Below are 13,576 nucleotides of genomic sequence, written 5' to 3'. Positions count from 1 at the left end.
TGAGCTTGTTAGGCCAATTTTTTTTATATAGTGTCTGTACAGAATGAAAACATCGATTAAAGGAAAATCAGGTTTACTCTAATTATGTCATTCATATAATGAATACAGAACTTATTTCATATTCATATTTCCAAGGCTACAGCTAGAATAAAACCTTATTCAAATATGACACATGGGCTTTGTTACACGCGTACAAAAAAAAAAAAAAGACGTCCTCTGTTGTTTCTCTCGTTCAAGTCATGGCAGTTTGACTTGCATTTAGAATGTAGTTACACCATCAACTAAATATAAACATTTCCGTGATCACGAAAGTTTCACTTTATTTGTAATTTACTCTCAGTATAAATACACCTGCTCTGTGAAGGCCTCAGTGGTTAGAGAACACTAGTGAACAACAGCATCATGAAGGCCGAGGAACTTACCGCTCAGATCGAGGAATAAAGTTGTGGAGAAGTCCCAAGCTTTGTTATGAAATGCTCTATATAAATAAATTGCATTGTTTTACTAAGTGCTCTTGTAGCAGAGAAAAAAATCAACCCAAACACATTTTTTTCAAGAATATGTTCCCGGCAGGCCCATTAGTTGAAACACAGCATTCTGATTGATATTACGTTTGTGGAATATAAGTTAAGCAGCAAAATCCACCCCTTTTTAGCCCTCTCAGGGGCGCAATTGGTCGTTACCTAAGCCCCTGAGTAGTTGTGATGTCATTTTCAGTCGACAGAAGTGACAAAATGGCCGCCCCCGGAGATTGCTTATCAGAGTGCCTTGTTTCAACTAGTGGGCTTGCATAGAACATATCCTTGAAAAAAAAATGTTTTGGTTGACTTCCCCTTTAAGTGACCGTCAATTGCTGCAATTCTGCCATTCACTGCAACTTTTTATTTTCAAATCATAAAATGCATAAAGACTTTAGTAGAACTGCAAGGCCTCCTCCAAAAAGAACAATTCCCACAGAAAGCATATAGCTGAAAATGAGTTACAAACTTCTTAAAGCATCACACAGACAATTTGTTTTAAAGTTTTCATAGTCAAAACGTTTTTGGTTTTTTTTCTCTCCTGCCTTTCTGACACATTTAATAGATAGTTACACAAAACTTAGAAGATCTTCTCTGACATTCAGTCGCAACTGATATGTAATCAACATATCCGCTTCATAGGAAACGTGCTTGCTGCAAAGGTAAGATTAGTCTACGGATTCCATCCAAACTCAACGTGCAGAATGTTTGCTTGTTTCAGTCCGTCTCAGCCCCCTGAGCTCGAGTGCAGTTGTTATGAGCACACCAAACATTACTTTGTTTGATGACATTACGCGAGAATCACTTGCACGTTTGCTAAAACTGTTTTCGCTCAACCATTAAATTCGAAACGTGGCAGCGGCGACAGAAGTCCCACGCGTACTAAGTTCAGACCATCTCTGGATTCATGTCGCCTTCGCTGCGTCTGCGCGACGGCGGCTGTGGTTCGTCTTCGCCCGTGTCTTGCTTGTCCTTCTGGGCTTCCACCCAGCTCTGTGGGACAATCATCTTCTTTGGCCCATGGGGCGGAGGACCCAGCAAAGCCTCAATGTCATCGTAGTTCACCACCTCCCGCTCTAACAGAGCATTGGCCAACTGCAAAGAATGAATTGCAGCAAAAATTCAAACGGTGGCACTGGCAACCACCTCAAAGTATAGAAATGTAGAGACTATTCAGTATAAAGTAAGAAGGGAGAGCACACCAACGTCAACTTGTCCCTGTTGTCTATTAGCAGCTTCTCTGTATGCCGGTAGGCGCGGGCGATCAACATCTTAGCCTCCTAAAAGCACAAATGTGTCATAGTAATGTTTAGAAAGTGCATAAACGACAAAATATCTGGATTAAAAGATCCTATTTTCAAGAGCTCTAATTCAAGTCAACGGCCTGCTAAAATGGGGGACGAGAGAACAAATGAAAAATTCTGAACTCACGAGGTCCATCTGCTGCTGGAGTCCTTGGCTGAAAGGTCGGCGCCCAATCGCACCCTGTTCTTCTGTTTCAGGGAACGACACCTGGCCGACACTGTTACACATGCCGTACTGCTTCACCATTGAGTAGGCCACGCGTGTCACTTTACGCAGGTCATCCTGAGCTCCTGGGGACACACACGCACACTCATTTTCAATCAAGTCCAGGTTTAAATACAAAAACAATCTGTCACTACAGTCGTTCCATGAATTTCTTTGATTGTACTATCCTTAATAAGGATAAGTATATTTAGAGGCATTTTGCTTTAGTTGAATAAGTTCTTCCATGTAGTTTTCCTGTATCAACAATCACGTTTGTGTAGCCAGGTTTAAATGTATTTTTCAGGATCTAGGTCACACTTTTTTTCATAGTTTGGCTGGGTGTGTGAGTTATGCTGTTGTGCAACTTGTGCAAGCGTGTATGTATGTATGTATATATATATTTGTGCTGTACGGATATCCAAAATCCCCGTTGCCTAATCATGATGACTTTGCGCCTTTGCGCAATACCGCCACCTTCTTTTCACTAGTGGTAATGCACCAAAAGTATTTGCCAACCACCAAGACAGTAGAAGAAGACAAAGTAGCCATGCATTACCTGTGGCCACCATCTTTATAGCATGCTCAAGAAGGTTGGGTTAATGCACTAAAAGTATATGCCAACTGCCAAAAAAATGTAGAAGAAATGGAACCAGCGTTCCAGCGTAGTCATGGCAACGAAGTTTAGCATGCGATTTCCTTCCACCACGACAAGGATTTTAGGATTTTACTTTTGACCACAATCCGACGTGGTTAAGGTAAGCCATTGTAAACACAAAGAAAAGCGTAAATTCAATCCAACAGCAACTCGTTTACTGCCGTCAACACGGGGTGCGTTCAGAAATTCATTCCGATGCCCTGACACCGCCCTGTTTTTGTTCGGAGAGGCATAGCGCTCTCCTGTCCCATTAATTTGCGAACCCAAGCCATGTTATAAACCAATCAGTAGCTCGGGCTTGAACTGTTTCCATCCGTACTACCTGACACATTGGGCTCTTTAACTCCTTTTTTAAGGCGCTCAGAAAAACCGAACGGAACATTTGAACAACCCTCTTGAGTCTCCAAACGGTCGGTGTGAAGCAGTGGGCGCCCGGAGCATACTCCCGAACGCACCCGTGATTAGGGAACGGGGATTTTGGGTGCGAGTCAAGAGTTATCTATCTAGACAGAGGGAATGGTAGAAGACTGTAGGCGGTCCGTACCTGTTGTAACCTTGTTAAAGGTAATCGCTTCTGCAGCCCTCCCTCCCAGAGCCATGCACATGCGCTCAAACAGCTGCTCCTTGGTGAACAGGTACTGGTCACGAGGCAAGATCTGGGCAAATCCCAGAGCCGCATTTGTCCGAGGTGCAATGGACACCTGAAACAACCAAAAATCAAGACACTTGTTAGCCTCTTATTTAGCGATAGGAACTTGGAATGTCTGGGTTAGTTAGATTGGGCCGGTTAAACACTTGAGGAACAAGTGTTCTATTCAACACAAATGATCATCTGGTTTGCTACCTTCATGACTGCCTCTGTGTGCTCAAGCAGCCATCCGGTTAACGCGTGGCCAGATTCATGGAAGGCAACCACCCTCTGCTCCTCTTTGGAGAGGATCTTACTCTTCTTCACACTTCCTAAAAATGCACATTTGCACTAATCATCATATATGATCCAATTTTCAGATGTCAAAGGAGCAAGTTATAGGCCCCAGCTCACAAGCGACCCTAGCGAGGATATGCCGAATAGACGACGGACGGATGGACAAAGGCAAGTCGATTCTACTGTACCTGCTATTACTCTCTCCACTGCATACTCAAAGTTGAAAGTGTCGATTGACTTGTGTCCCTCTCTGGCAGCATGCAGGGCAGCTTCGTTACATATGTTAGCAATATCAGCACCTGTAGACACAATCAGATGATAGGATTCAGCGACGGGGGAAAAAAAAAAAAAAGCAAATACATAATGTTTTGTATGCATTATTATACCACTAAAGCCAGGGGTGAGCTCAGCCAGGCGCAAGGAGTAGAAGTTGGCCGGTTGAGTAAGCTTCAAGATCTTCAGATGCTGCTCAAAGATTTCCATCCGCTCCTAAGGGAACATGTTTTTTTTTTTTTTTAGATTTAGGCAGCAACCATCTTATTTTTGTGCTAACTTCCAGTTAGGTTCGACAAGTGAGCTGCGGGTCACCTGCAAGGTTGGGAGATCTATAAAGATGTGCCGGTCCAATCTGCCAGGTCTCATCAGAGCGTTGTCCAAGATGTCTGCTCGGTTGGTGGAGGCCAGGACAATCACGTGGTCAGTTGTTCCCATTCCTAAAGAAGAAAAACAAAGTTCTTAGTAATTCCTCTGGCAAGAAAAAAAAAAAAAAAAAAAAGCTTTTGATGGCAAAAAACTGCTCCGGCACCCTAATCGGAACCCACCGTCCATCTCGACCAGCAGCTGGTTGAGGGTCTGCTCCTCCTCTGTGTTGGAGAAGCCAGACATGTTGGTTGAGCGTTTCTTTCCTACCGCATCAATCTCATCAATGTAGACAATGCAAGGCGCCCGGCCACGAGCCTCCTTGAACAGGCTCCTCACCCTGGCGGCACCCAGACCTAAAACATTCACACTTCATTTATTTACTTTAAACAGCTAACATCTATACTGGATTTTATATTTCAATGCCAACATTATAGGTTTTTTTTTTATACACAGTAGCTGTGCACATGCTATTTTTAAAATCATTGCTTCTACTTGGTCTTTGGCACTGGGACATAGAAAAAGACAGATTTTTTTTTTTTTTTCCCTTTAAAGCAGAGCACATATATGAGCCCCCTCTTGGGAATTTGCAAACCCCTATACCATACCCTACCCCCTTGGGAGGAACATGCGGTTGCAACCCCCCTAACACACACACAAAATTACACATCCGCCGTTGGTAGCTGGTCTGCGAAAAGCATGTACTTGTATGAAATGCTACATGGCAGAAAAAAAAGTTTGGGGACCAATGTCCTAAATGAGTAAAAGGAAGAATTAAAATAGTGCAATCGCATCATCTCGCCAGCAGAGAGTGCTCTGACTGCATTGGTTAAAACAGACTAGGCAAGAGCAAAGGATTAAAAGATATATATATATATTTTAAAACTATTATACATGTATGACAATTTCTTCTTTTTATTTTCAAAATGGCTTTCAAGTATATGCGGATTCTCACTATTTATACAAGTTGACTAGTTAACACATTGTTATGCCAACAATACCGATAAAAATATTTAATCAACTGAAGCATACACGTACCTCCAATGACCTCCACAAATTCAGAGCCAGCCATTGCCAGGAACGGGACCTGCGCCTCCGTGGCAACAGCCTTTGCCAGCAGTGTTTTTCCACAGCCTGGGGGTCCAAGCAGCAAAGCCCCCTTTGGTACCTTGGCTCCCAGAAGGAGATATCGCTCGGGATTCTGAATGTGAAGACAACATTGCGAATTTCAGTTCCATCTGCAATGTTCGAAAATCACCAAGAATGATGTTTCTCACCTTGAGGTAGTCAACAAATTCTTTGACTTCCACCTTTGCCTCATGCATGCCTGCAACGTCTTTAAAGCTCACGCCTTTCCCCGACTTGCCATCCACAATGGTGAATTTAGCCATCTTCAGCTGATTCTGTCAAGTAAATTGTGTGCATGAGTCTTAGAATGAAGACATGATTCGAACAAAGAGTAACAACTAGCCGAGCAACTATCCGTTTGACTTTTTAATCACTTACAAATGCACCAAAGCCACCCTCTCTGCCACCCATGCCTGCCAGGCGAAAGATATACCAGAGAATGGCCACGCCGATTGCCGCCATCCCAAGAGCATACACTGCGCTGCAAAGAAAGGTGAAGAGCCACACTGGAAAATTCAGTTGAAATTACAGGGATACTATGATTTGGAAACGATCATACCATCAAACTTCACAAAGTGTTTTTCTTTAAAAAAGGCGAGGCTCTTACTTTCCAAAGAATCCGGTGCGTTTGTAGGAGACGGGTATCCGGTCCTTTGTGTCAATATTCAGCTCCTCCTCAGCCGCCCTCAGCTTCTCCTCAAATTTGTCTATATTGGCGACCTGCATTCGATACATGAGTGCAAGCCTCTACCAAAAACAGATGCAAATTGGAAAAATTAACGATTAAAAATTCACAAGGTATTTGAGTTGATATTTGTTTATTTGAAAGAGTGGCCAGCATACAGGCCTGCCAAAGATGACTGCCCCGGGGTGAAGGTAGATTTCCACAATGTCACTTTCAGGAACCACCTGGACACGTGACACCTCTCCCTTGGCCAACATCTCATTGACAAAGTCATTCCAAGAGATGTTGCCGCCGCTGGTGTTTATAGAGTTGAGCAGGCTCATGATGAGCGCTATTATGAAGAGAGTCCGCAGGCGCTCACGGTACATCTGGTCCTCCTGCTCGCGCCGTTTCTTTTCCTCTGAGAAGGACAATTGTGGAGACAGTGGACTGTTATGTGCATGAAGACCAAAAGGTTATTGCATGTGTGTATTCCAGTACAGTCTTACCTTCATCTTCCTCTGGTTTTTTTCCATTTGGTTCATTGTTTTTATCTTTTGCTTGTTTAGACTGGGATGTACTGAAGAAGTTTCTTCCTCCTGGAATACAATAGTATTGTTTTCTATGAAATGCTGCTGGATTGGGAAATAACACACGCTATTGTAGCTGTAAAAGAACGTTAAGATTACCTAATAAATGTAATAAACCCACTGGATTTTGAAGCAGGTTGTTCCTGACTAAATCTCTGCTGATTCCTGCCAGTGTGGGACTCAATGGTCTGTTGAGGATACTCTGGAACAGAAACATTCAAATGATGTGAAAACATATGATATGGAATGAACAAAATAAAGTCTTTTTTTTTAGTCATGAATAATGGGTTACATGTGATCTACAGCGCAATTGCCGCAGTAGTAATCATTGTCATAGTCAGAAGTAGACAGCTAGTCTATAGTTATTGGTTATTTTTCTGTCCTTTATTTTAAATAATACGTCGTAATCACCACATAATCGCTGTTCTTAAAAAGGCCTAACAACTAAAAGGCTTTTCTATTACCGGTTCGTTTTTTCAACGGGGATGGGTGAGGGAGCGTCTGATACTACTGCACTGTAAATTTCAAACTTGTAAACAATTTTACTGATGCACAACCACCAGTAGATGGCATCGATGTCCCAATTTCGAGATGAGGTCAGTACAGTTTGTGAGTCCACTGGGAGATATTGGCACAAAAGTCAGTGGCCATTGCTGCCAAGCACCAAAAATACACGGTATCGTCTGCAGCTACTTTGATTGTACTGTCACATATATTTTGTAGATTTGTTAGCACGTTTATGTTTACTAGGTTATAAAATACTTGCACGGCGCTTCTGCGGTTTGTTGCACATCCCTGCAAGCAAGGTGAATCAAGACGTTGTAGAAGTCACACATTTCCTATGTGACTAAATACAAAGATACTCTACCGACCGTTTCTTACCTGGATTAGTTTTCGAGGCTGCCCAGTAAGATTCCTCTCGGACATTGCAAAAAGTATCTTTCTTAAGAGCACATTGTTCACAGTGCAGCTGGTCGTCGCCCTGTTGGCTAATATGTGACAGTTTTGCCTTGACCAAACCCATGCTAAGCCTCTTGAATATTTCGTACAAAGACGAACGCGATGCTGCAACAAGGACGCCGCCATAACATCGATGAGCTCAAAATTGTTTAAACTACTGAACATACATTGTTGTTATTTCAGATTCACGCGTTTATTTACTAACATCACTCTGAGTTAGCTTGCGATGTTACTCAACCGCGTGACGCACTTCCCGGAAATAACACGCGCACACGCGCAAAAGCACAGAATTTAATATTGATTTACAAGTAATGTGTGTTGATGAGGTTCTTCTTAACCTGTGCATTTGGAATTACATTTGCACTCGTGTTGAATTCGATGTTAGTTTAAAGTTGTTGAGTTCAAGAATGTTGAGCTGCGCACACATTTACGCAGCCTGAATAAAAAATAGCTACTCAATGTAGTTATTTTTTCCCTATATGTACTTAGGCAATTATATGATTAACCATTTATTCCTGTTAACAGTTGTGGCTACTCGTGTTTAAAAATAAATACATAAACAACAAACAAACAAACAAAAAGGAAGCAATTAGTGCTCTATCACCAATCCTCTCATTGGTCACAACGTATACACCTGCATATAATGTTGAAAAATGAATTATATTAGTTAAAATACAATAATTCTCAGTTTTCCACGACACAGACAGAAAGCAGCAATTTAATCAAAAGGAGTTGTGGCCAGTGAGAGTACGTGTGTTTTGAGTGTTGAAACTATTTTAAGTGATACTTCATTTGAGCAACTCCAGCAGGGTGCGCTACTCGTCAAGTTACAATTGTCTGACGTTTGTCTTGCGGAACGACACGTACACTCCGAACTTGACAGTGCACTTTTTTTTAAACATACACACATATATATATATATATATATATATATATATATTAAAAGAATAAAAAATAAACACCTGAAATGTTGAAATGATTTATTTGTATTCAGAGTCTCAAAAATAACCATACGCAATGAGGTCATTGATATAGTTGGGATTGACATGCATAATGACCAATGAGATCACAGCACTTTTACGACCAATTGGAAACCTTGTTGTATTTATTGTCGACTGGTGGGTGCGTCCGGTTTAATTAAAAGTCCTTCCCGATGTTTTTAACGACTCTGTCTTCTCTTGATGAAACGCCTAACATATTTGAAAATTTGCTAATGCAACAACAATAGACATGGTTAGATATCTTTTTTTTTCTCAGTATTTGTGGCCAACCTAGCTGATGCGCACGAAGACATGTTTATGAAAACCCGCTGGGCAAAACTTTCATCCGTGCACATTACATTCGATATGGGAGAAATTTAACTGAAGGTCAGCCCTCTTTGCACCAGGAGGGTTCGTTAACACATTAATGTGGTATTCCTAATTATATTTCATTATGTCCTCATATTTAAAAATCATGGATACTAGAAAAACAATTGTGTATAAAACAATGCACGTCCTAGCTAAAAATACATGGTATGAATGACAATTCGCCTACATTTATGTGTGTCTTATTTATTTTATTTTTTACGTTGATTTAAAAACAGTAGGATTTCACCTTTCCTTTAAATAACGCCACTGGTAGCATAATGCATGAATGAACCATTTAAGAAGTAAACACGATTTCAAGATAGTCGACATCGAACGCACCCAATGTCTGTACTCTATTTGTTTTGATTGGTCCTTGGGTTGTAACAGTAACCGGGCTCTGGGTCTGAAACTCCAAGCTCGGTCGGCCATGTTGGGGCATCTATTGTACATTCGGAAGAGGGAAAGGATCCGTTCCAGATCCAAAATGGAGGCAGTTTCATTGTGCGCGGTGACGTTTTCGACCAATCACCAGGCGGCTTTCATTCCCCCAAGCGTTTCCGTCCTGCACCTCGAAGTCGAAGGCTGCTTGAAAAACGCTCGAATGTTTTCGCTGATGACTTTAACGAAACATTCCGTACTATTTTGATGGGTTTCCCTCACCCAATCAAATCTGCCGTTACACAAGTGGACCGATAAAGATTTGCACTCGAAGGCAAAGAAGAATTTGCTGCGTTGCTGCGGTGTTTTTTGTGGATATTGGAGTCGTCTTTTCCCCTGTCGTCTTCTTGTTGGTGTGTATGGTTTGAACAAGCTAGCGCTAGCCTCGTTTCTGGTGGGCTGCTTTTAGCTGCTGCCATGATACTTGCAAGTCTATGCGGATGTCTCCCGGACAGTTTGCGCTAAAACGAACGCAACAAATGGGAACATCTAGCATTGGCTGAACACACCGTGGCATTACATAAAGGTTCCGTTCACACTTTAAGGAAATCGCAAACTAGGTAAGTGGGACTTTTTTTCCCTTCTTCCTTGGTTCACACGGTCAGCGCGGTATCAACAACAAACTGGCTTTTGCTGTATTGTGTGGTAATCGGCTCTGATGTGACTTGCATCTAGTATCGCCGTTTAGTCATGTGTCGAGCACAAATAGTAATAATGTATCCAATTGTAAGCAATCGATAGAATCTGATAATTTCAGTTTCTGGTGGTGATAGGTTTGAATTGTTGAATTTACCGTATTCTAGCTGTTAAGTAGAAGAGGCTTTTCTTCATTTTTTTGCATAAATGGTTGTCCCGATGTGATTACCTCCTTTGTGCTTACGTTTTTTGTTGCATGCTCACAAAATTGACTCAAATGGAAACATCCCATGCAGCAGTCATCTGCAGTATTCTTTCAAGGTAGCACAATAATTGCACATAAACGTGGAGCGTGTTGTGGGTGTCATTTGTTATTAGGCCTAACTAGGACCCCTTCACTATCTCTTTGCTGTTTTCATTTTATAGTGAAGGTGGCACAGACACACACACTTTTAGCTGTTCTATTCGACATTGCTCAATCTAGTAACTAAACACGTAGAGCTAGCCATTAATGGAACGTGTCAGTTCTCCTCGAATACATAATGAATTTGATAGTGTAAATAATAATACGACATGTGGTGTGCTCTGGGTAGATTTCAGTTGTATTTGCAAAAGTGATTGAAGTGGAGGGGCTGTGTTTTGCGTGTTGATTATCATGTGAAGAAGGAGAGGCACAACATGGTGGGCTTGTGGCTGAGCAGTCAAGCAAGCTCTCGTCTTTGGTGCAGGACCAATGGCGAGGAAAACACTGCAGTGCTGCTGCTGGTATTTTCCACCAAGATACCCAGTGGTCTGTGGAGCTTATTGGGTTCATGTTGACTATGCTGACTCATATCGCAGTCCCCTCAGCTGAATAATCCCCGCTTTCTGCTGAAGTTTGTGTATCTGAGCTTCTATAGCCATGTTATAACTTAAGAACCAGATGGATTCTCTTTGGGTGTGTTCCTGAATTCTTCTTCTAGCATATCTTCACATACTTGCTACATTTGCAGTTTGTGTTGACTTATTTAAACATCTCGTACATCTTCAAATTTCTGAATTTATTTTTTTTCAACGTTTGAAATATTAACGTAAACATTAACTTGTTTGTTTGTGTGCAGATTTTTAATTTGATAATTGAGTTATTTCTAGTGGTCCTCCGATTGATCGGCCACCAATCTTGATCGGCCAATTTCTATCGTAAAATGTACGCAGTGGTTATTTTGCCGCGACCGGGAGCTCGCCAACCTCACGTTATAGAACCTCAGGTACAGATTCTGCGCCGGTGTAATTGTGCCAGCTTGTGGCATAGTGGAGAGAGTGGTCATTCCGATGGTGATGCTTTATTCCATCGCGTCATGGGCTCAAATATAGCTTTGTACCATTTTGTTATATTTATTTGTATTTTTTTTTGTTACTATGTGTAAAGATTCTTGCAGCCAGTCAGGAGTTATAAACAAGCCGTTTTGTGGCATGTGTTGATTGAAGAATTGAACAGTTATGGACTTGAACAATTTCGATGTAGCTAGTAGGGCTGCCATGATTAGTCGACTAATCACGAGTGAAATATGTATACAAGTACTTCTTTTTGTATTCATAGATCATTTCACTGCATTAGTGCAACTCTGCATAGTGTATAGTTTTGGTTCAATTTTAAAATGCCCTAAAGAATTACAGCTAAAAATTTCAAGGCCAGAGTATCGCCATCAACTTAAGTCGCTCCCTTATTTATAAACATGTCAGGAACGATGGCTTAAGTTGCAAAGTTTAATACAAGTTGAATGTACTATCGTCTTCATGATTAGTTTGTACATAAAGAATTTAAGATGTAAGCGAATGAGGATTATTATAAGAGCAGCAGCTTGCTGCTGCGGTTTGCCGCGATTTATATACTACCCGATTAGTCGACTAATCGCGACTGCTGTTAGTGATTAGTCGACTAGCAAAATAAGCGTTTGTGGCAGCCCACGTAGCTAGTTAAACACAAAAATATTTTTGCGCCCCACTAAAATAAAAGGTCAGGGTAAGGATAAGTAGGGGCTTAATAATAAAGACGAATAAACTTAATCTTAAAAATGAGCTTGTGGTTACAATTAGGAAAAGTTCAAGAGTTTAACCTGTCATTTTTTGAGGCAAATGTACCAATACACCATCAGTGATTGTTCTTGTCTAAATATACGAGGAATAAACAAAGACCAGTGAGTCGTCACCGGCCATCACGCAACAAACTCATAAATACGACAATCATACCTCTTTGCCAGTTGTGACAAATCTTAAGGACGACGGAAATTGCAGAACAAACATTTGCTCAGAAACTTCTCCAGAAGCACAGTGGAGAGCATCCTTAACAATTCCACCAGAGTCTGGTATGGACAATTCCAAGTTTACGTCAAAATGATGTCACAAATCAAGATGGTGATCAAGTCAATGAAAAAACAAACTCTTCGCTCATTGAAAAGCATTGGTCATTGGGTAATTGTCATTTGATTTGTTTTGATTTCAAAATGTGATGAAATGCCGTTGGATTACTATAACAATCTGCCCGCAGAGGCAAAAGTGCCATTTTTATCACACTTGAGAACGAGTCTTACCACTTAAGTCTTAATTGCTCACCAAAGAGCACTGCGGTATTGGTTGGCTTCCATTCCGAACCGTCCAGTCCCTCTCTTCACTCCTTTTACCCACTTTCTCCGGCATTCACGGTCCACACAGTAATTGTGGTGTGTCCTGTTTTAAGTACAACCAGTTTTATTGTGAAAAGGCCTAACAGGAAGTGTCTATGTTGCTTTGTGGTAACTTGTGAGAAATGAAAAGAAGCAAGTAAAGATGTTCGAGTTGCTCTAAAACGTGTCGCTTGAAACCCTACGCCCAGTACTACGACAGTAATATGGAATGATAATTTAGTTTCGATCATGTTATGGTTGGACGACAACTTCTAGGCATGATTTTCTGCGAGCTTTATATGCTAGTCACAGGCAAAAGGAATACAGTACGGTGGGTTGTTTTCACCGACTAAGGCGCGTTGCATCATGGGTATTACCAGCAATGCCCGGATATACGGAACTGTAGGAGAGGACAGGACAGGACAGGACAGGACAGGACAGGAAGGCTCTCCAGTGTGTCATTAAAAGTGCACATTACATCTGTAGAGTAGCCTTCACACTACACATGACAGCCGTGCCACAAAGAGGGCACAAGATATTATCCGAGACGACACACATCCACAACACCGCACACACTTCTCTCATCTGGCATATGCTACAGGAGCATCACAGCGAGACAAACACAACTAAAAACAGCTTCTACCCACACGCCATCACACTCCTGAACAAATGACATCACAAACTGTCAACCACACTGCGCAATATTTTCTTTTGTTATCCTGCTCAATTCAAAGTTTACACTGTGCAATAATATCTCCTGCAACCCGCAACACTTAAATGGTTGAATTCCAACATCTTTGCACCGATACATATTTTCTTTTTGCACTAACTAGACTATTACTCTTGCCAAATTAGAATACACTTTTTTTTTTTCCCAAATGGTCATTTGTTTTTCAATTGTACTTCTGTATATTGCCCAACCC

At 41.4% G+C, this 13,576-nt stretch overlaps 2 protein-coding genes across 2 annotated transcripts in view; one reads left to right on the top strand and one right to left on the bottom strand.

Annotated features, from left to right (window-relative positions):
* Positions 1 to 867: 867 nt before the first annotated feature.
* Positions 868 to 7,862, bottom strand: spg7 (SPG7 matrix AAA peptidase subunit, paraplegin). Its single transcript, XM_086025124.1, has 17 exons — positions 7,511 to 7,862; positions 6,728 to 6,830; positions 6,548 to 6,637; positions 6,218 to 6,459; positions 5,982 to 6,121; positions 5,753 to 5,855; positions 5,524 to 5,649; positions 5,285 to 5,447; positions 4,429 to 4,602; positions 4,196 to 4,320; positions 3,994 to 4,096; positions 3,796 to 3,906; positions 3,527 to 3,642; positions 3,227 to 3,383; positions 1,950 to 2,113; positions 1,721 to 1,798; positions 868 to 1,613 (listed from the first exon to the last, which is right to left on the bottom strand). The coding sequence occupies exons 1-17, from the start codon at positions 7,751 to 7,753 to the stop codon at positions 1,407 to 1,409; spliced, it is 2,445 nt and encodes an 814-aa protein (XP_085881250.1). The 5' UTR covers positions 7,754 to 7,862; the 3' UTR covers positions 868 to 1,406.
* Positions 7,863 to 9,511: 1,649 nt separating this feature from the next.
* The window catches only part of ankrd11 (ankyrin repeat domain 11), a 90,634-nt gene continuing 86,569 nt past the window's right edge, over positions 9,512 to 13,576 (top strand). Inside the window, exon 1 of the mRNA XM_086025360.1 lies at positions 9,512 to 9,935. The gene's annotated coding sequence lies outside the window, so the exon portion shown is untranslated. The remainder of the gene's footprint in view (positions 9,936 to 13,576) is intronic.

This window comes from Filicampus tigris, chromosome 3, assembly GCF_054856515.1.
Source record: "Filicampus tigris isolate MCC_2025a chromosome 3, RoL_Ftig_1.0, whole genome shotgun sequence".
Taxonomy (NCBI): Eukaryota; Metazoa; Chordata; class Actinopteri; order Syngnathiformes; family Syngnathidae; genus Filicampus; species Filicampus tigris.
Note: the sequence above shows the minus strand (reverse complement) of the source record. Positions and strands in the feature narration are given on the sequence as shown.

Coding starts and splice junctions, on each gene's coding strand:
- spg7 (XM_086025124.1), bottom strand. CDS start 7,753: ATGTTCAGTAGTTTAAACAATTTTGAGCTCATCGATGTTATGGCGGCG. Junction 4,097..4,195: donor TAGATCTCCCAACCTTGCAG/GTGACCCGCAGC, acceptor ATGTTCCCTTAG/GAGCGGATGGAAATCTTTGA. Junction 1,614..1,720: donor ACAGGGACAAGTTGACGTTG/GTGTGCTCTCCC, acceptor CATTCTTTGCAG/TTGGCCAATGCTCTGTTAGA.